The sequence below is a fragment of the Xenopus laevis genome, chromosome 8L (assembly GCF_017654675.1).
Source record: "Xenopus laevis strain J_2021 chromosome 8L, Xenopus_laevis_v10.1, whole genome shotgun sequence".
NCBI lineage: Eukaryota > Metazoa > Chordata > Amphibia > Anura > Pipidae > Xenopus > Xenopus laevis.
Genome location: NC_054385.1, coordinates 102,109,969 through 102,132,214, shown reverse-complemented (window position 1 = coordinate 102,132,214; position 22,246 = coordinate 102,109,969). Strand labels below are relative to the sequence as shown.

Genomic DNA, 22,246 nt, shown 5'->3' with positions numbered 1-22,246 from the left:
ACAAAAAAAAATGTAAAAAAAACTAAAAAATAAACAAACATTGGTGGCAGGGGCCCCCTTCTAAGTTAAAAACAAATTGGGGCCCCAAAAAAAAATTAATTTTTTTTTGAAAAAAAAAAAAAACATTGGCGGCAGGGGCCCCCTTATAAGTTAAAAACAAATTGGGGCCCCAAAAAAAATTTGAAAAAAAATTAATTTTTTTTTGAAAAAAAAAAAAACATTGGCGGCAGGGGCCCCCTTATAAGTTAAAAACAAATTGGGGCCCCAAAAAAAAAATTTGGAGAAAAAAAAATTTTTTTGAAAAAAAAAAATGGTGGCAGGGGCCCCCTTACAAGTTAAAAACAAATTGGGGCCCCAAAAAAAATTTAAAAAAAAATAAATTTTTTTTGAAAAAAAAAAAAAACTGGTGGCAGGGGCCCCCTTACAAGTTAAAAAAATTTGGGGCCACCAAAAAGAAAATTAATTTTTTTTTTAAAAAAAAACCCCCAAAAAAAACAATGGTGGCAAGGGGCCCCTTACGAGTTAAAAAAAAAATTGGGGCCCCAAAAACAAAAGTTTTAAAAAAAAGATTGGTGGCAGGGGCCTATAGAATATTAAAATAATACATTGGTGGCCAGGGGATTAAAAAAAAAAAAAACACAAACTGGTGTTCAGTAGAATTGAACTCATGGCTTCAGTACTTCAACTTCGCCTCCTTTCGTGACTTCGGGTCTTTTCACCGCTTCAGGACTTCGGCTTCGGCTGTTTTCGTGACTTCGGGTCTTTGCGCTGCTTCAGGACTTCGGCTTCGGCTGTTTTCGTGACTTCGGGTCTTTTCGGCGCTTCGTGACTTCGGGACTTCGGCTTTTTCCGTGACTTCGGGTCTTTTCGTCGCATCGGCTTCGGCTTTTCGGCACTTCCGCATTCGGCACTGAAGAGGCAAGACGTACAGCTCGGGCGCTCGTAAGGGGGGCCCGGATCTTCAAAAAAATGCAGCGCTGCCGGGCCCCCCTTCATGCCCGGGCCCGGTACGCTTGTCCCCCCTGTCCCCCCCTGATGGCGGCCCTGCCTGCCATATCAAGTACACAGAAGCCCAAAGAGAAACAGTAACTGGCTATGGCATCTCACAACAGCCATTTAGCATATGCTTAGGGTTTTCTGGAAAAAAATACCGGCCTTCCTATATATTTATCTTTTTTTCCATATTAATAACATTGGGATCAAAAATCATTTTTACCGGCCAGGCCGGTAAAATACCGGCCAGGTGGCAACCCTACATATGCTATAATCTATAGAGTTCCAGTCTGGACCTGCAACAGAACTACCAGGGAGGTTCAGGGTGTGACTGCACTGCGGCCATGCTGGGGGGTGAAAACTTTGCATATGGGTCTATAGCAGTGCTCTATGGGTCGACAAACCTGACCACTCCCAACCCGCGCCACCTGCGTCCGACCCGGCCAGCTCTGATGTTATGAAGGAAGCAGACATGCACCTATAAATACATGCAGCTGGAGATGGAAGCAGGGTGTTATAAGGTTGCGAGTAGGGTGGGTGTAAGGAAAAGTTTGGCCTCAACCCACCTGAAACTCTCAAATCATGTGTGGCTGTTGACTTGTGGGTTTCAGGTGACCCACACATTAACAGTCCTTTTGTTTACTCAATGACAAATCACCCTTTCCCAGAATTTCTAGCAGTGATGTTCTTGACCTTGTTCCAAACCTTGGTGAGGTGACCTGTGCCTTTGTTGCCACCATGATTTATCAACCCCACACCCTCCTGTGATGTCAGAGAGGGGAAAGTAAGCCACAGGTTTATAGATGATAGCAGCACAGTGGGACTGGTTGGCAAAGGGTGGTGGGCTAGGGGCAACACATTTTTAAGCAGCTTATTTCTAGTGTTTTATAAATGTCATATACAAAAATCATTTGGTATAGAAATTGTATTATTATTTTAATGGGTGTTTTTACAATTCATTTATAATATGAACATGTGCCTTTAAGATTTGATAGTAGGGTATACCTTATCCAAATACTGCAAACATTATTGGAGCTTTTCTGCAGTACTTGTCAAGTATAAAAACAGAACCTCTACATAGTGTATATTGTTCACTGAAGGATGAGCATTCATAGATAAGAAAAATAAAATGTACCTTTAAAATAATTCAAGTAGGTATTCATGCAGGGGCCATATTAGCACTCATTACACAACCTTGGGTTTGCAGAAATATTTATGATTTTGTATGTAGGCTACTAGGCAAGTGTTTTTTTGTTTTTTAAAATGCCATCAGCCCCCCTAAAAAGGCAAAGAATTGCTACTAAGATAAAGAAGTAACTTTTTTTAAACCTTGTTTTACCTGTTCTCTACCCATGTAATAATAAATCATTCCCCTTCACCTTATCACAAAGAATGTATCAGAGCTCCTCACATTTGGGAGTAACCAAATCTACATTCATAATGATCAGTTTGGGAGACATTGATAAAAATCAGGAGAAAATAAAAAGTGGTTGTTAGTACATGTTGGAGTAAAACCTAACTGCCAGTGGATTAGTAGATAAGCAGATAAACTGAACATATTATTTACCTGAGTGACTATTTTTTGTCCTTCAGATTTGTGAGTCCCGGAGGTTGGGCTTGGTTTGCCCCTGTGTATTTTCTTATTTGTAGCAGATCTAAAATTTCTTTGAGGATGAAGAAGAGGAAAGCTTCAGTTCAGCTAAGTAGGTCATAGGTCCCTGTTTGTATCAACTAAATCTTTTTCGTGCTTTATCAAATATGTTAATGTTTTTCTTGTTGTCTTCTAAGCGTATACCTGTATTCTGTGTATCTGTTATATTTCTTCAGTTTCAGTTGCAGAATGTCCTGTTGTAACTTGCAAACATTCTGTCGTACACCTAGGAGCTGTGTGTCAGATTCCTCTTGCTGTAATTTGTCCCTGAACTCTTCCTCCGTCATAGGTACCTGTAAGTTGATACTGTATCTCTGATCCCCACCTGTGTTTGCTCAATCAAGCTGCAGCGGGTCAGTTTTACATGCCATTTAGTTTTTAGAAATTGCTTATATCATTGAGTAATGCCAGACTCACTTCACTTGGTATCCTCTGGGTCTAGTTCAGTTTGGTGGACAGATAATGGTTTGGGGCTATTATTCAAGGTTTGCGCTAGGACCCCTGTTCTAGTGAAACAAGCCAACCATAACATTATCAAAGGCTTTCCTGATAATTCTGTGTTTCCTGATCTCTGGCAACAATTTGGGGCTTTTTTTTAGAACAATACTGCCCCCATGCAAGTACATGAGAATATGTTTGTTGACACGGGAGTTGAAGAACTTGATTGACCTGCACAGAGCCCTGACCTTAATCTAATTGAACTTCTGCACTGAAGTAGAAGGCCAAGTGTGAGCCAGACCTGATCTCTAGCAATACATACAATGAAGGCTCCAGGCACTCTAGGAAATCCACAGGGCCACAAACATAACGTAAAAAATAGCGTTTATTGAAACTAAATTAAAAGTGAAGTGGGCATCTCCAATGGCCCCGGCCTAATCTCTGACAACAATGCCCCATGACCTCATGAATGCACTTGTGGCTGCATTTTCCAACAACTGGGAGGCCTTCCCAGAAGAGAAAATAATTGTATAGCAGCAAAAGGGAGAAACAATTTGGGACCAACTTCATATTAATACTTCATATTTGGAATTTAATGTTGGATAAACTGTTGCTTGGACACATTTGGAAACGTAGGGGCAGATTTATGAAAGGACGAAGTGAAAATTCGAATTAAAAAAATTTAGCTAATTTTTGTGCACTAAAACCTGCCAAATTACTGTTTTAGCCTATGGCGGACCTCCTAGAAGTCAATTGGTGGACTTTTTTTGGGCAAAACTTTGAATCGTACGATTCGAATGCGCTATTGATTGGATTTGTGCGATTCGAATTCGATCAGGCCTATTCAGACCTATTCAGCAAAAAAAAAAACTTTAATTTGATTTAATTGATTTAATTTCGGTTTTTCAAATTCGAAATTCGACCCTTGATAAATCTGCCTTGTAGTCTAGCTTTCTTGCTTGTGCAAAACAACAAAACAATGAAAGTTAACTTCAGAGACTGCATAGAGTATAGCTACCAGCGGTTGTTCACCTTTTGAGTTAACTTTTAGCATGATATACAGAGTGAATTGTGTAACAAATGTCCAAATATAGGGTTGAATCCATATATTTCACTGAGACCACTACAATGGATTTTACTGAGACTACTATTTTTCACTGAGGCTGCTGGGAATTGTGTCCCAGAATTGGGAGGTGGGAACCAAGTTGTAACCTCTCCCCTTAAACTACACATTTAGGCATGCTTGTTACACAGTTCACTTGGCTTGATAAAGGGCTGGAACAGCCCGAAACGTCGCTTTGCTAGTGGCACGAATAAATATTTGATTCACTTATCGGAGTGGTGCTGGATTTATTATTATATTGTGATACTCTCCTTTGCAGAGAGGAACACAGCTGTGCACCCGACGCTTCAACAAGCGGATCAGTGTAAATGTGGAATTGTTATTGACTTTATAATAAAAAGTAGCAATAACAATAAATTCATGTTCAGGCCGACCTCGCTGCGCTGTTTGTAGGTTGTGGGTTGGTTCAAATTTAGTTCTTCTGTCTGCTCTCCCCGCCTGCTCTCCGGCTTCTGGTTTTATAGGCACGTGCCTGCCTGCTCCTCCCCTTTTGTGACATCATTGGCAGTTCTATAACTGAAAATTTGAAGCCAGGTACGGGCACAGGTCGGGCGGGCTCGAGTACAGGTCGAGCTTTTCTTGATCTGCACATCACTATAAGGGAGGTAGACAATGAGAAGTGCTCGAACTAGGGGTACATACCTAGTGCCCACTGCTGACCGAGAAGTTCCATAGCCATATAAAAACACAAGGCTGAAGCCTGAGTATTTTTATACAGGTCATGGAACTCAGAGGTGACGTCTGATATCCTCATATTTTGCAACAGGGGGTACTTTATTTATTAAAGTATCTATTGTAGTTAACAATTCCAGGCCCGGTGCCTTGGGGTTATCCTAGATTCTGCCATTTCCTTCACTCCTCATGTTCAGTCACTTATTAAATTATGTCACTTTCACCTAAGGAACATATACAATATACAATCATTTATCACCCAAGATGCCGCCAAAATTCTTATTCACTCTCTCATCATATAGCTACCAAATGCAATACCTGCCCACTGATCCTGCCCACTCCCACATCTTGTGTCTCTTTCCCTTCCGCTTTAGATTGCAAGCTCTTCGGCACAGGGCCTTCCTCACCTTTTGTACCGGTACTGGTTGTTATGTATGTAACGCTGTATGTTCTAGGTATGTAATTCATGTGATTTCTTTGTATAAACACATTTATTTTACTGCACAATATGTTGGTGCTTTAAAAATAGATGTTAATAATAAAATTAATTATAATACACAGGTTTCAGTGAGTCATGTAACAGAAATGACATCACTAAGCTCCGATTATAACCAATGACATCTTTCACCTAAGCACCGTTTATAAGGATATAAACTAAGGGATATTCATGGCTCTTGTGTGTGGGTATATATATATATATATATATATATATATATATATATATATATATATATATATATATTGTATATATATATACTGTATATGTGCATGTGCAGGAAACACTTTTCTTGCCTGACAACAATGCTGAGTAACAAGTAGGAGGGGCATGTACATTCCTGTCCTGTTTATTGTTAGCTCCAGGGGATGTATTCATTTGGCACTGGAAGGGTGTTCAGTACTTTCACTTTGCCTCATAGAAAGTGTGGGCATGGCATTGTTTTTCTAAAGTTTTGTTTAACTTTGTTGGCAAAAACTGCAACTTATAAATACAATTTAGTCCACACATTTTGTGCTAAAACATGGTTTATCATTCTGACAGGTATACAAACACTATTCCCAGCAGTGACGTAACTAGATATTACTGGACTCCACAGCAAATTATTTTTCAGGACCCAAAAATGTCTAGAGGTTGACTTGTGTTACCAGTATATATTTAAATTATATATAAATTAAGGGCTCATGGGGACCCTTTATCTCCTGGCCCCTTGCAGCCACTGGGTCTGCTTCTGCTAATAGTTACGCCCATGATTCCCAGACATTATCAGAACAAAGGGATCTTTCAACTGAACATGGCTTAAAATAATAGTAATGATTGCAGCATTTGTATCAGAGCAGGCCTCCACCAGCTTTCAACTGCTGCTATACCAGCCTTACAGGGAAATGTACAAAAAAAGGTCACACTTTGTAGCAGATCTAGCAGTCAGCAACAAGCAGCCGTTATTTATTGAGCTACTAAACAAACCTGTCTGTGTTATTTGACCTGGAGCCAACATTTCTCCTGTTTATACAGTATATTATGCAGTTAATGTTTAAAATTGACCTAGGGTAATTGTTGACCAGGCATCATGCATAAAAAAGGGGAACTATCGCAAAAACAAAAATTTCATATAAGATTCATCATACTAAACTAAGACATTTTCTAAATGGAATTCATTAAAAATGATGACCTGTTTCTAAAATAATCAAGTTACTATTCACTCTCCTCCTCTCACCATCTGTTTCTCTTCATTCTGTCTTCATGCAGGAGTTGGGAGTCTGATTTTGATTGACAGTTACAGTAAGTCTAATACAGGCTTTGGCGGGGGGCTCATTTTGCATAGAAGATTTTATTAGAGCTCACTGTATAAAATCACCATAAATCTTGTTCCAGTTATTTAGTTAGATCTTGTTTGTGCTTTAGTCTGTTATTTGAATTAGCTTGAATACATCGGTTATGAAAGGGAGCCCCCCTAAAAGATATGTTGAATCTGTCATTGAAAATCTGACACCCTACTCCTGCATGGAGAGAGAATGAAGAGAGACAGAAGCTGAGAGAGGTATGTGACCATTTCAGAAAAGGTACAACATTTTTTAACTGATTATTTTTAGAAAGCTGCATAATTTAGTATGATGAAGCTTATATTAAATTTTCATTTTCGCTAAAGTTCCCCTTTAAAGGTCAAAGAGGGTGGCAGTATATGGGCAGTAACTTTTATTGCTTCAATTGTTTATTTCCTGGGAGATTTCTAAAGTAGTGCCACCATCTTGCCCGCAGATCCCTGCCATCCCACCCTAGACTTATGGGCAGACTTATTAGAAGGTGAAGTTAGATGTTGGCCATAGATGTTGAGATTTTTTAAATATCCGATCGTCATCGTGAGACCACGATTTTCTCGGAATGATCGTACGAATTGACCATCAACTAAAAAGACCAATTTGCCAGGAAAACAAAGGGGAGCTGCCTGCTTGGCCCTGCAAACATAGATAGATTGCACTGGGACCGACAAAGATTTTTTAACCTGGCCGATCAATTTCCTGACAGATGTCGGCCTAAAAATCGTAAGATGATCAATCGTTCGAATCTCACTAACCGCACGATAATTTCGAAGGATTGGTCGGACTTCGCTAAAATCAGTCGTTCGGCAAGAAGAATCGTTGCGTCTATGCGGAGCTTTAGAAATACCCTGGACAGGTGCAGAGTAGCACTTGCCTTAGGAATAAATTTAACATCAACCTCAGCTTTTCTTGTCCCTTTAAATATGAAAATAAACATTATATAACTATCAATTTGCCAAAACGCAGATATAATACATGTCATGGGTCAGCAGTGAAAAGTTACTGCAAATGTTGACATGGATATCACAAAGGGAAAATTAAGTTTTGTGTTTGTTTGAAAATGTTTTTTCCTTCCTCTGATATATACATGTTGCTATGAGATGTGTGGTTACAAAGCAGCGTTTGTTCTCAATGCCGTGTAGGTGTATGCTGTCATGTTTTATGCCTGCCGTATACAGCACTATCTCACAGCAGTAAACACTCTCACTTTTGGACTGTAACCTATTATTTGGAAGACAAAGGTTAATCATTTCTGAAAAACAAGTTCTTAAAAATGTGTTATTTGCATACTTATTAAGGAATCCAGTTCTGCAAGGAAAACCCCTGCCCACACAACCAGGAAAAGGCAGTTACCATGCATTCTTTAGAAATGTAGCTTTTTGAACAGCATTTAAAGGAATTCTGTCATGATTTTTATTGTGTCGTTTTTATTTACGGTATACATTACACTGTTTACATTGCAAATAATTAACTACCATGTAATATTTAATTCCTGAACCAACAAGTATATATTTTTTTAGTTGTAATATTGGTGTGTAGGCAGCCATCTTAGGTCATTTTGCCTGGTCATGTGCTTTCAGAAAGAGCCTGTGGTGCACTACGGAACTGCTTTCTGGCAGGCTGTTGTTTCTCCTACTCAATGTAACAGAAGGAGTCGCAATGTGACCTGGCTTTTTACTATTGAGTGCTGTTCTTATATCTACCAGGGAGCCTGGGAATCACTTTGTTTGAGGAGATACTCTCTCCCGCCACTATTGTTCATGAGTTGGAAGAGGGTCGTAAGTTTTAAATACATTTGGCACTTAATATAGAGCAGAGCTGTAAATATAGAGGTTTCTAAGGTGGCCCTTTTTTATAAAGTTCAACTAAAATCCAACAGAAAGTCCTCTTTTAGCTCACTTTTCCCTTGAACGGTGTATCTATGCCAGATAAGAGAGAGCCCTCTGATCAGTCCCCATTTAATTTTGGGGTTCTATTGCCACACACATGTCTTCAGCTGTTCTGCCATGCATTTGTGGTGTTTTGCCCCAATGTAGTAGCCTGTGTGAGCAGTGAGACAGGACTGCAAGCAGGAAAAGAAACCAGAGAAAGGTAAGTAGTGACAGATTAGTATTATCCCTTTTATGAAATATAGTGCTGCTGGCTATTGGAAGCAGGACACCTGCCTTAACCAACATGTGTTTCTGTCTGACATCACTTGACCTCTATTGGCCTTAAGCCTGACCAAGGGTATCATAGACACCGTTGTTCTGCAGAATTAATCCTCCAAAAGGTTTTAATGATCACACTTTACTTAGTGGTTTTTTTCACAGTGGAGCTTACCTCAACAGGTACTTTTGTGACAAGCCCCTCCCATCCCTAAGTATCTTTATTTAAGGTGGTCATACACGGGCAGATAAAGCTGCCGATATCGGTCGTTTGGACAAATTTAACAGCTTATCTGCCCGTGTATGGGGGCTTCTGACGGGTCTTCCTGATCGATATCTTGCCACGATATCGATCGGGAAGGTTTGATTTTAAACCAACCGACCCGTCGGAGCCCCTTGGCGTATCGTAATTCGATCGTTCGGCCATACGGCCGAATGTTCGAATTACCCCCAATATAGCCATGCCGTTAGTGGCATATCGGGGAAAGATCCCCTCTTTTGGCGATGTCACCACACGAGCGGATCTTTGAGTCTATGGCCAGCTTTACTACTGATTTCTCCATGTCAGACGTCCTTGTTTACTCCAGGTTGCAGAATTCACCAGAAATAATAGATAACAGATCTGAAAGCATATAGAGAGAGTGAGTGAATGAAGAAACCATGTGATTGGAGTTGTATTTCAACCCATGCTTACTTGGTAGAATCAGCTCCCAAACTTTTTCAATTTGTGGGTCCTGGTGCACGTACCCTGATTGGCCACCTTCCAATCCTCTCACAAATATTGATTGAAGTGCAGCACCACAAATCTTTTCTGTAGATAAAAATGCCTTTATAAGAACATTGGCAGGACCTGGATAAGCAACGTTTCAGGCGACACAGAGCCTTTTTTCAAGCTTGAAACGCTGAAACGTTGCTTATCCAGGTCCTGCCAGTGGTCCAATAAAGGCATTTGTATCTACAGAAAAGGAAGTTTAGGCTCCTCGCTCCTTTTTTTTAAGTCACAGTCTGGCTTGTGTAGGGAAATCAATTTTTCGGGGGGGGGGTTTAAGCAAAAATCTTTATCAGTCCCAGTGCAATCTATCTATGTTTGCAGGGCCAAGCAGGCAGCTACTCTTCAGTTTGCTGGCAATATTGCCTGAAATATTCTTTTTAGGTGATGGTCACATCGTACATTTAAACAATCATTTCGAGATAATCGTGGTCTCAAGATAACGATTGGATCTTTTAAAAATCTTTACATCTATGGCCAACTTAAGGCTGTAAAAGACTTTTTCTTTACCTGTGTTTATATGGAGGCTAAGAAACAGCCTGGTGACATTAGCCTTAATAAATTGCTTATTAGCAATTAAGCATATACGTAGATCATATATGTGTATATAAAGTTTATTTTGCACCTATGTTCCATATTCGCAAGAGCTTGTCCAACAGAGGTCACCCTCTAGATCCCTGCCCAATACCCTCTAATGGAGCGTCCAGAAGACCCATAGGCTTGGCAGGGGGAAGCCTTTTATACTGCAGAGAAAGTACAGGATACTTTTGCAAGACATGTTAAGACATGAACATGCAGGGGCATGTAATACAAGGCACAACATTTGTCCAGGTCTAGTAACCCATACAGGAGACCAGTAAATGCTGTTGATTTGTTGCTATAGGTGACTAGCCCTGCAGAAAACTATGCTCCTTTTTATTATATTATCCCCATTGTGTGTTACTGATATCAACATTATTATTTTTTATCTTAATAAACATAACAACTATAAACAGCCTAACAGAGAACACGGTCAGAAAGGGGAAAGTACATCATGGGGAGGAGTTGCAAAGATAAGATAAGATAAGATTTACTGCTTTCCTAGTATAGATATGCTCAGTCAGAATCACACCTTGATGGGAGTACTTAGTATAGCGTATGTACAAGCAGAAATTAAATTACAGCAGATCCAAATCTCTTGTCTATGTTTTTTTTATAAAAGAGAAGAATGCTAGAACATACTATTATACAAAAAATCATAGCTGTGTTTTAGAAATGTGGTTTAAAATTCGGTCACAGCTCCTCATATCCATTTACAAATGTACATGTTTGTAAAAACTTTGTTTTATAAGTCATACTGCTTTAATTCCAAAAATATATAGAAAACAAGTGTTTATTCCAAATTTCACTCATTCGGAATAAACAGCAGACATTCAGACTGAGATTTCATATATCTAGAGAAGGTATGTGTTCCCTCCATATTTTACCCTGAGTGTAATGGCCAACGGGGTGATTTTGTTGCCCACAATAAATTTGCGCTACTGCGAGCAACAAATCTCTCAAAAATATTTCACCCCAGAAATAATTGGAATTGCTTGTTGCAAAACCTAAGGCCGTTTTGTTTTTCTGATTTTGCCCAAAGTTGCCTCTCAAGGAAGATTTGGATGACTTTGCGACATGTGGGTTTTACCACCGGCAATTTCAATTATTGCATTTCTTTCCCTTTTTATGGATGAGCTATTCGAAATCAAACATTTGCCTGGTTACTCTGTGTGTGGCAAGACATGAGGCAACCTGTGCACCTGTTATTACATAACCCCCATATCTTCCAATGAATGTGGATGACTTTTTCTCTTTTTGTTTCTGATTCCTGCAGCTTTGATATAAGAAGAACCCCATGGACTCATCAGAGCCGGGCATATTTATCCTGAGCAAAGATAAAGCACATACAGAAGGGCAGAATGTGCATCCTGTGAGAAATTTCCATTTAATAAGGATATGGCACTGTTGGAGATATCTATCATGGCAGCTCTCCTTCACATCTGCAGAACATGCTGAAACATTAGCAACCATCCATGTTAATATCCCTTTAATATTGATATTGACAAAGATCACTTTATATGAAATCTTTCCAGACTGTTTAATAAATCCAAAAGCCTGGAGTCCTTGTAACAAACAGACAAATGAACATATCACATGTTACATCTGTTACCTGCTGTGTCACTGTAATCTCAGGGGTGATGTCTAACCCCCAACTGCCTGTACTTTATCAACTGCCACTACCTCCCTAGCAATTCTAATCATGAATGCTCCTCCTGATGATATTTAGTTATGGAAATCACCTCCTCACAGTCCCTCCTCCTATTCTGTGGCTATTCTTTTTTATTTCCATTCTCCCCACTGTGAGATTCCTTTTCGCTGGAAGCAAAATCCATTCCTTGATTTCTGGCTTTTCCGCTTATTGTCTCCCTCCCTCTGATCTCTGGCTGTTCCGTTTATGGTATTCCCGCCCTCTGATTTCGGCTCTTCTCTGCACTTCCCCACTCCCTCTGATATCTGGCCGCTCTCCGCTAGCTTGGTGCTGAAATCTCCGGCTCATACACACGCCCTGAAGCCTTGGCTGAGGCTGGTAAGTGATCAATGATTCATTACATCAGGAAATCAAGCATATATGTATATATATAGATATATGTATGTATATATAATATTCCCAGGATGATATACACACTCCATACTTTTATGTGATGACATTTTTAGCAGAGTCCCCATTATATTCTCATTCTAGGACAGAGTGGACTGTAAAGCATCCAATTTCTATGCACTCGCTCTTGTGTCCTGTCAGGTTACTCTGCATTCATTACTTGCATTTGTGAGGACAGAAACCCGGCTGTATATTCTGCTGTGCATTGAATCAAGGCCATTTATTCTAATATAATATCTGCTTATGTAGTGATGTTATAGAGGTAGATTTTCCCTGTTCTCATAGACCAGGAGTCAATCTCTAACATACAGCCCTGAATGTAGATATATTCAGCAGATGGCTAAGCTATGTAATTGGGTTAGGATTGAGGACACAGGGGGAGAAAAGGGAGAGGAGAACATACATCTCAAGCTGGTTTAGGCTACAATTCTCTCTAGGCATATCAGATTCCTTGCCTCCCAGATGTTGTGAACTACAGCTACCAGCACCACCCTCTTTAAGCATGAGGGATTCTGGGAGTTGCAGTTCATAAAAGCCGAGTCTCCACGAGATTGTCATTCTTGATGTAGGCTGCACTGTGTTTACACCTCCACCTTTGTGTTTACATGGTCACTTGCTATTTAGCAGCTGTATACTTCTACTTTATCTGTCTTGCTTTCTACTTACAGTGCTAAGCAATATGTTGGCGCTATATAAATACATGTTAATAAAAAATAATAATAAATACTGTGATGTTAGCTTTATTATTTAAAGGGGTTGTTCATCTTTACATTAACTTTTAGTATGATGTAAAGTGTGATATTCTGATTTCTAATTTTTCATTATTTGTGGGTTTTTTTAGTAATTCAGCTTTTTATTCAGCAGCTCTCCAGTTTGCAATCTCAACATTGCTAGGGTCCAATTACTTTAGCAATAACTAAGATGAGTAGCAATGACAACAAATCTGTCGCCATTTGTATTTTAGATGGGGTCAGTAACCCCATTTGAAAGCTGGAAAGAGTCAGAAGGAAAAGACAAATAATTAAAAAACTGTGCAAATTAAATAAATGAAAGTCAATTGAAAAGTTACTAAGCCATTAGCCATTAGCAATTAGCAATTATATTATGTTCTAAAAGTTAACTGTCAAAGATCAACCAGCCCTTTAATGTAGAATTCACAGGGAAAACTGTCCTGGCTCCACCATTTCTCTAGCCCTGAAGAGTACACCATGACTCAAAGTCATGGTGGATGTTATCTTACTTTTAAAGGGCCACAGGGAGCCAGCAACTTAACCATCTTGTGAAAATAATAAATCTTATTCATCTAATATGAAAAAGACACCAATACCTTTGGATGCTGCAATGGGGGTGATCCCAAGTCTTATCATATTCATCTGCCTGTGGCCTTTGTTCAATGACATATATTTGTTAGTTACCTTAATTGTTTCCCCTGAGATTGGGACTTCAGTCTTCTTGCAGTGTCCTCAGCTTCCTGATCTCTGGGTATAACTAAAGAGCACTGAGGATATAGTCAGGTTGACAGGTTGTTATACTTTGTTTAGGACTTTCTGCCTGAAGCTCAAACTCCTGTGTTGTCTATGAAGGAAGACTTCCAATACTGTCCTTATAAGCAATCTGAAATCCATCCCTCTAATGCAGTGATCCCCAACCAGTGGCTCGTGAGTTGCTCACCAACCCTTTTTATATTGCTCTCACTGGCCTTAAAGCAGGTGCTTATTTTTGAATCACTGGTTTACAAGCAAGCTTTAGTTGCTAAAAAACATGTGTACTGCCAAACAGAGCCTTCTTTAGGCTTCCAGTTCACATAGGGGCTACCAATAGTCAATCACAGCCCATATTTCGCACCCCAGGAACTTTTTGCAGGCTTGTGCTGCTCTCCAACTTTCTTTACATTTGAATTTGTATTATGGGTAAAAAAGGTCTGGGATCCCTGCTCTAGGTTTCAAACTAGTACGTTTGTCTCTCTAGGCTTTTAAAGGACATGTAAAGCCTACATTTTCCTACCATGTATAAAAGTTGATCATATCTTCCCCACCCAAGCCCCATCATTTGTACTGCATATACCCTCTCCATTTGCCAGCACCATTACATTTTCCTAAAACAAATAGCAGCCTTCTCCCAGTGCCCATTTTCCCTCTGACACATCTTCAGTAACATTGACATCTGCAAACAGGACATGTATGCTGTAAAGTTCATGCAATGCAGAATGCAGGTTTACACAGGCACGACATACTTTGATAAAAAGTTATGCTGTGGTTGAGCACTGTTATTGTTTAAGCTGAGCTCAGGAGAGGTGGTTAAGAGAAATAAAATAGGATCAGACAGCTAGAGCAGATTTTCTATGGGAACCAGTAATGCTAACTCTTCATTGGCTGTTAGACTGGAGGGTGTGTTTAGTAATCTAAGCTGAGAAGAACTGAGCATGCTCATAAGTCAACAGCCAAAGTAAATTCCTGAGGGAGGGGCAGAGTGGGTTAGAGGAGGAGAAAGCTTTCTAAGTGATAAAGGGCGATACTGTTGACAACCAGAGTGGCAGTTATCTAAAGATTTTAAGAGGCTGCCCACTGATTAAAATTTTGTGGAGGAGGTTTACATGTCCTTTAATGGAAAAGTCATTAGATTGTGGATGCCAAAAATGTGTATGTTTAGTCTCTATTTCAGGAAATAGATCAGTCGTATAGCTACTTTTATTCAGACACAAAATATGCAATCTGAAAAATATTTTTTTTCTGATAGGAATGATCATGGCTGAGTCTACAGATGATCCAGGAGGAGAAGAAGCCACAGGAGGGGCAACTGCCCGACAGAGAGAGCACTCACCTATGTTGCACTTGGACCTTTATAACTTTGAGTCCTCTGAAGCAGAGGGAAGCCGATATGTTTTGACCAGTCCACGATCACTAGAAGCCTGTGCTCGCTGTATGGTAAAACCAGTGGAAATTCTGTCTAGAAGTCTATCTGATCTGGTACGTGAAGCACCAGGAAGATCCATGCGGGTGGCAAAAGGTCTTTGTGAGGTATATGAAATAGAGCGTCAGAGAAAGTTGCAGATGTGCAGGGAAGAAAGAGAACGGATTATACGTCAAGAAAAGAGAAGAATCCTACCTTTAGTGACAAGCAGCAGCCTGGGATCACCTTCCAGCTCAAATGCTCCATCTAGAGCAGAACCTCATTCTTCAACAGCTGCACAAAATCATGATCTTCCAAAATCTGTAGAACAACAAAATAATGAGCCACCAACCACCAACCAGATTCGCCAGATGGTGAAAAACCCTCCTTTGTCCCAAGGATCTCAGAGAACTAAGCAACCCACTTTTAAGGGGCCACATAAACATCGCTCAAAAGTGTCTAGGAACATCCAGAAGTATGAACCATCAGCATGTAATGACCTTCAAAACAGAGAGTGCACTGTTTCCAGGAAACCAACCTACTCTGTTCCCCCCAAAACTAAAAGTCAGTCTCTGGATTCCTTGCAGAAGGCGAGAGGTGGAGTTTCTGCAAAAACTTCCTCTGAGTCTACAACCTCCTCTGGTAGTGGGGATGGGAGGGACAGAGCTGTGCAGTTCATTCAGAGGTCTAGGACACTAGACACTGTCGACTCACTGATGGGTCGGAGCTTTAGTCTGGGAGATCTAAGCCACTCACCACAGACAACCAAGAAGGTAGAGAAAATGGTTAAGGAGGTGAAGAAGAGGGGTGTCCAAGAGTTGCCTCAGAGAGACAAGAAGATAGCAGCAATTATGATTGCCAAGCACCAGGAGGAGAATATCAGGAAGGAGCAAAGGTACTGGGCTCACCTTCAGTGGGACATACAAAGGAAGAACTCTGAACTCAGAAAGGAGCAAGAGGAAAAGGAAAGGCAGAAGGCCCTGGTACATGGACAAACGTTTTGGGAGAGTCATATGAAGATTAGACAAAACAGAAATTCTGTTGGAGAGATGAATACAGAGTCACTGACAAAAAGTAAAAGTCCCCTACTAGAGGAAAAAAAGGTAAAAAGGGAGAAGCTGGTGAGCACACAAACAGAAGTTAAACAAAGCAAGCCAAAAGAGGAAAAAAAGGAGCAAGGACGTTTATTCCAGGATAAGTTACTTACAGCCGAGCACAAAAAGAAAGATAAGGAAGAACAACTGCAGATAAGCAAAAGCCTTCAGAACAAAGCTGAGAAGATGAAACACCAGGCTATGGTACATGATCTCTCCCAGAAGAAAGAGTCTGAAAATGAGGAACTCAGGAAGACCCTTCAGAAAAATCTTCAAAGGGCCCAAGAGAATGTAGAACAACTACTTGAGAAAAGACACCAAGAGCTGAAGGAGAGGGGTCAGAGAGAAGAATTGCAAATCCTACGGGCTAAGCAAGCAGCAGAGAAGCAAGAGCGAGAGCGTCAAGAGCATTTGAAGGAAAAGGCAAGACTTGCTGAAAAGAGACTGCAGCATGCTGCTCAAGTTGCTGAGGAAGTGGTACAGCACAAGGCAAAGAAAGCCATAGAGTGCCGACTGGAGAAAGAAAAGATACAGAGAGAGAACCGACAAAGAGTTCAGAAGAATGAGGACATGAAAAGAAAGGAGCTACTGGAATCAATAGAAAAAAAGCTGGAAAGAAGTGATCTGATATCCAGGGAAAGGCAGTCTGTGCTTGACAATGCACGCTCAGTCGCAAGGGCGTCTTTTAATATCCGAGAGAAAGTGCGAGCTGAAACAAATACTAGAACTTTTGATAAGATGGCCCTCGAAGCTGAATTCTATGCTCACATTAACAAAAAATGAAGGACAACAGGGTATTAAGAAAAATACAGCTATGCCAGGCACAATGTCAATTGTCTTACTAGACTGCAAAAATCTGCTATGCACTTATAAATGGTTTAACTATTACGTGGTAAAAGGAAACTTGCTAAGTGCAAAAAGCCCAAAATATCTGATTGGTTCTGGTACATTTACCAAGCCAAGTGTGTAAAATTGAAACCTCAACAATATCTTACAGGACAGAATCAGGGGAAACTTGGTATGAAATTGGCCGTGTCCAACTGAGCCTCAGCAATGCTGATTGTTATTACCTGTAAAACTGCCTATGTTTTCTGCCACTGAGAACTAGAGGTGTCCTGTCCAAATCTCCAAATCAGTGCAGGATATTTCATATTCAGGGACATCTCTGAAAATCACATCTGTTATATTTCTGATATTTTACAACCCCCTAAGCTGGTACAGAATGCTTGGGACCTGGGGTTTTCCCGATAACGGATCTTTCCATAATTTGGATCTTTATGTCTTAAGTCTACTAAACATTAAATAAACCTAATAGGCTGGTTTTGCTTCCAATGAGGATTAATTATATCTTAGTTGGGATCAAGTACAAGGTACAGTTTTATTATTAAAGTGAAAAATCAAGTCATTTTGAAAAATTTGGATTATTTGGATAAAATGAAGTCTATGGGAGACGGCCTTTCCGTAATTCAGAGCTTTCTGGATAATGGATCCCATACCTGTATAAATTTAGGAAAATATATGAATTGATTTGTTCCTAATGTATGTGGATATGTTTTTTAAACACTAAGCACCCTATTTTGACTATACTTCATGATTAGGTTTCTGTATCTGTGTGGAGGAAATTATTGGACCAGATTCAATTAGATTAAAACAAAATCTCATGGTTTGTCATGTAAAAACTCCATTGAGGTCTATAGGTAATTTGGAAATAAATTCAATTGAAGGGGTGGTTCAGCTTTAAGTTAACTTTTAGTATATTAGAGAATGGCCAAAACTAAGCAACTTTTCAATTGGTCTACATTATTTCTTTTTTTTAATATAGTTTTTGAATTGTTTGCCTTCTTTTTCTTCTTCTGACTCCATCCAGCTTTCAAATGAGCGTCACTGACCACATCAAAAAACAAATGCTCTGTAAGGCTACAAATGTATTGTTATTGTTACGTTTTCTTATTCATCTTTCTATGCAGGCCATTTCTTATTCATATTCCAGTCTCTCATTCAAATTAATTCATGCTTGCTAGGGTAACCTGGAACCCTAGCAACTAGATGAAGCTGAAGTGCAATCTGCAGAGTTGCTGAATAAAAAGATAAACAACTCAAAAATCACGAATAATTTAAAATTAATACCAATTGTAAATTGTCTCAGAATATCACTCTCTACATCATGTTAAAAGTTAATTAAAAGGTGAACAACCCCTAAGTATAATTGGTAATTTGGGAATAAATTCCAATAAGCCTAGGGGTATTTTGGAAATAAACTAAGAGATATATTTTATCATCAAATTGAATCTGTTCCATTATTTAAGGATTATCACAACAATAAATAAAACCAGGGTGATATGATTTGGAGTCACCAGGATGGTGGGTCCCGGTACTTATGCTCAAACCATCAGTATGGGGAGTATTCAAACGCAGCTTCCTAAAACAGCCACATGCACTGAAACTGAACCATAATGTACAATTCAGTGATCCCCAACCAGTAGCTCATGAGCAACATGTTGCTCTCCAACCCCTTGGTTGTTGCTTTCAGGGTCCTCAAAGCAGGTGCTTATTTTTGAATTCCAAGCTTGAAAGCAAGTTTTAATTGTATAAAAACTAAGTATAGTGCCAAGTATAACCTCTTGTAGGCTGCCAATCCACATTGGGGTTACTTAATAGCCAATCACAGGCCTTATTTGTTACCCCAAGGGACCTTTTCATGCTTGTGTTGCTCCCCAACTCTTTTTACATTTGAATGTGGCTCACAGGTAAAAAAAAAAGGTTGGGGACTTGATGTAGATAATGGCAACAAAAAGAGGGGGGCACTTACTATATCCTATGATTTAGTCATGTTCTATCCGACTTCTACATTGTTCTTCAGTTTCAGTACCTGCTGCTATTTTTGGAAGTTGCGTTTGAATATTATTGACTTATCTAAGGAGATATTTAATTTAAAAAAAGAATTATATTCATTAATGTTTCATGTGGCGTAAATGGAGTAATTCAAATGGCTTGCTAAACCCCATTGTTGCATTAGATACAGGAAGAAGTACAGCCAGTACCTCAATAATCCTGCCAAGGGGACAGCAGGAAAAAACGAATGCATATTTACTCTCTGCAGACAATAATAACACATTTCCAGTTTGACAGTGTGCCAGCATGTTAGATTGAGTCTCCTGTCCCAGGGGCGGGACTACTTACAAACACAAAATTGAGGTTAATATGAGGTCTGCTGATCATGGGAAAGCTCACTTTGTAACATATACGGCACCAATATCTCTGGGCTGCTGTAGAAGTTCTAGACATTATAGACATTTGTTGAACCATCACAAGTAAGGAAGTAATATATAAGACATGTATGTATTAGGAACACCAGTTTTAAAGTATTATGTTATTGCTGTAGTTTTGATTATTTTCAGTTACTGCGCAAGAGTCTTCAGCCACCAAATGGCGATATAAATGCATCTCCATTTCAGGCAGGTTACACAGGCCAATGTGAGATCTTACGGACATTTTTGAAGATATGCAGGGTCAGACTGGAGCATTGGGGGCCCACTGGGGCTGCAAAATGATGGGCCCTCCAGGCAGTCCCCGGGGGCCCCCTGCTGACCTCTAAACACGTGCCATGAAAGACGAGGCACAACAACTGATCAGCCGCTCAGGGGAGACCACGTTGGTCGTGGGGGGACCTGGATCACAGGCTCTGTTTCCTCTATAGCGTTCAGATCCTCTCCCCACTGCTTTCTTCTTTTAAAGCAGCGCTGTTCAAGTTCTGTGGTACCGAGTGCTGGATTTTTTCTGGCCTACATGGTGGAGGGCCGATAATGGAAGCCAGTGATGACCACTCTCTGTTTTTAACCACAGCCACTTTAAACCACAACCATGTTACCACATGACTATGTTCACGTTAATGGTGGTAGCACATCAAAAGACCAAATGTTTGGTGCTCACTGCAGGGATATCATTTATCACTCATATGTGAAAAAAGTTGTCATATTAAAGGGGTGGTTCACCTTTAAGGTAACTTTTTGTGTGTTATAGAATGACCAATTCTAAGCAACATTGGTCTTCATTATTTATTTTTTATAGTTTTATAGTTATTTGCCTTTTTCCTCTGACACTTTGCAGCTTTCAAAAAAAAAAAAATGCTCTGTAAGGCTACAAATGTATTGTTATTGCTACTTTTTGTTACTCATCTGTCTATTCAGACCCTCTCCTATTCATATTCCAGTCTCTTATTCAAATCAGTGCATGGTTGCTAGGGTAATTGGGACAATAGCTACCAGATTGCTTAAATGCAAATGGAAGAGCCGCTGAATATAAAGCCAAATAACTCAAAAACCTTACATAATAAAAAATGAAAACCAATTGCAAATTGTCTCCAAATATCACTCTCTACATCATACTAAAAGTTATCTGAAAGGTGAACCATCGTTTTAAAGGCATTGTTCAGTGTAAAAATAAAAACTGGACAAAGAGATACTGTACAAAATAAAACATGTTTCTGAAAATGTATAAAGGCTGGAGTGACTGGATGTCTAACATAATAGCCAGAACACTACTTCCTGGTTTGCAGCTGTCTTGGTTTCCACTGATGTTAGACATAGAGTCACTCCAGCCTTTATACATTACATTTTGGCTAACTAACTATAATAGAAACATTTTTTATTTTGCACAGCCTATTTCCCTGTTTTTATGTTTACATTGAACTGTTCCTTTAAGACCTACCCTTACATCCATATGCCTCCTCCCCTGTGGATAACATAGCACCCCCATCACATGATTAAACACCTTAGGGCCCCCTAACAATAATTTTCAAACGCTAACAAACCCACAGGAAGCATAGAACAGGCAGAGTATGGCACACACAAGGAACACAGGGCAGGCAGAGTATGGCAGACAAAGGGAGCATAGGGCAGGCAGAGTATGGCACACACAGGGAGCACAGGGAAGGCAGAACAGAGCAGTTTCCACTGATCAGGAACACACTAAGATTTGCTACATACAGTGACACAGTGCTGGTGCTTCAGCGGTTTTTATGATTGTGAACAATGTGGGCAGTTGCAGTCTGGGTCTCAGGTGTGAACAGTACAGGGCTTCAGGGTGTGAACAATAGAGGTGTCACAAGTGTGAATAATGCAGGGGATTACAGTCTGAATTTGATTAAACAATGCAGGAGCCAGTTAATCTCTGTAGTGATACCTTTTAAATCTTACACATGGTAAGTAAGCAGACTTTGATGTGGGGGGCCACACAAGGGGGGCCGCCAGTTGGACAGCCCTGTTTTAAAGGATAAGTAAACCTTAAAAATAAGTAAATTTAAAATTGATGAGGGTGCTATTCTAAGCACAATGTACATTCATTATTTATTTTGTTTTTATTCCAAGATATTAAGGGATACATGTACTGTTAATATGAATGAATTTTGTTACAACAGCGCCACCTGCTGGTCATTTGCCCAGCAGTCTGACCACCAAGCAAAGGAAGTTGTCAGGAAAAAGAAAGAGGCTGCTCTGATGTTCTTCTGCTTAGTATTAAAATTAAAAACCTTTCTCACATCTTTCCTCAGCAGAAGAACAGCAACCTCTTACATTCTCTTGACAACTTCCTTGACTACTTGGTGGTCAGACTGGTGTGACAATAACCAGCAGGTGGCGCTGTTGTAACAAAATTCAATCATATTAACTGTACATGTATCCCTTAATATCTTGGAATATATAGCAAAATAAATAATGAATGTACATTGTAAAAGTGCTTAGAATAGCCCCTTCATCAATTTTATAATTACTTGTTTTTAAGGTTTACTAATCCTTTAAAGGAGACATATAGGATAAATAAAAAAAACTCAAATTTTTTAGGCAATTATAAGTAAAATATGGTGTTGCTTTTACATGGTGCTAAAAATTTATATTATCTTTAAAAATAGCCCCTTTATTAGAGCTCCCTATAGATGTTCACTGGTCCCTGTCTGTGTTTCAAATGAGGGGGGGCGTGTC

At 39.7% G+C, this 22,246-nt stretch overlaps 1 protein-coding gene across 1 annotated transcript; it reads left to right on the top strand.

Annotated features, from left to right (window-relative positions):
- The first annotated feature begins 12,134 nt into the window (after positions 1–12,134).
- Positions 12,135–17,558, top strand: ccdc177.L (coiled-coil domain containing 177 L homeolog). Its single transcript, XM_018231159.2, has 2 exons — positions 12,135–12,216; positions 15,025–17,558. Exon 2 carries the CDS (start codon positions 15,027–15,029, stop codon positions 17,052–17,054), a length of 2,028 nt encoding a protein of 675 aa, XP_018086648.1. The 5' UTR covers positions 12,135–12,216; positions 15,025–15,026; the 3' UTR covers positions 17,055–17,558.
- Positions 17,559–22,246: the final 4,688 nt, after the last annotated feature.

Excerpts from the sequence above, each read along its gene's own strand:
- ccdc177.L (XM_018231159.2), top strand. The coding sequence starts at position 15,027 with ATGATCATGGCTGAGTCTACAGATGATCCAGGAGGAGAAGAAGCCACA.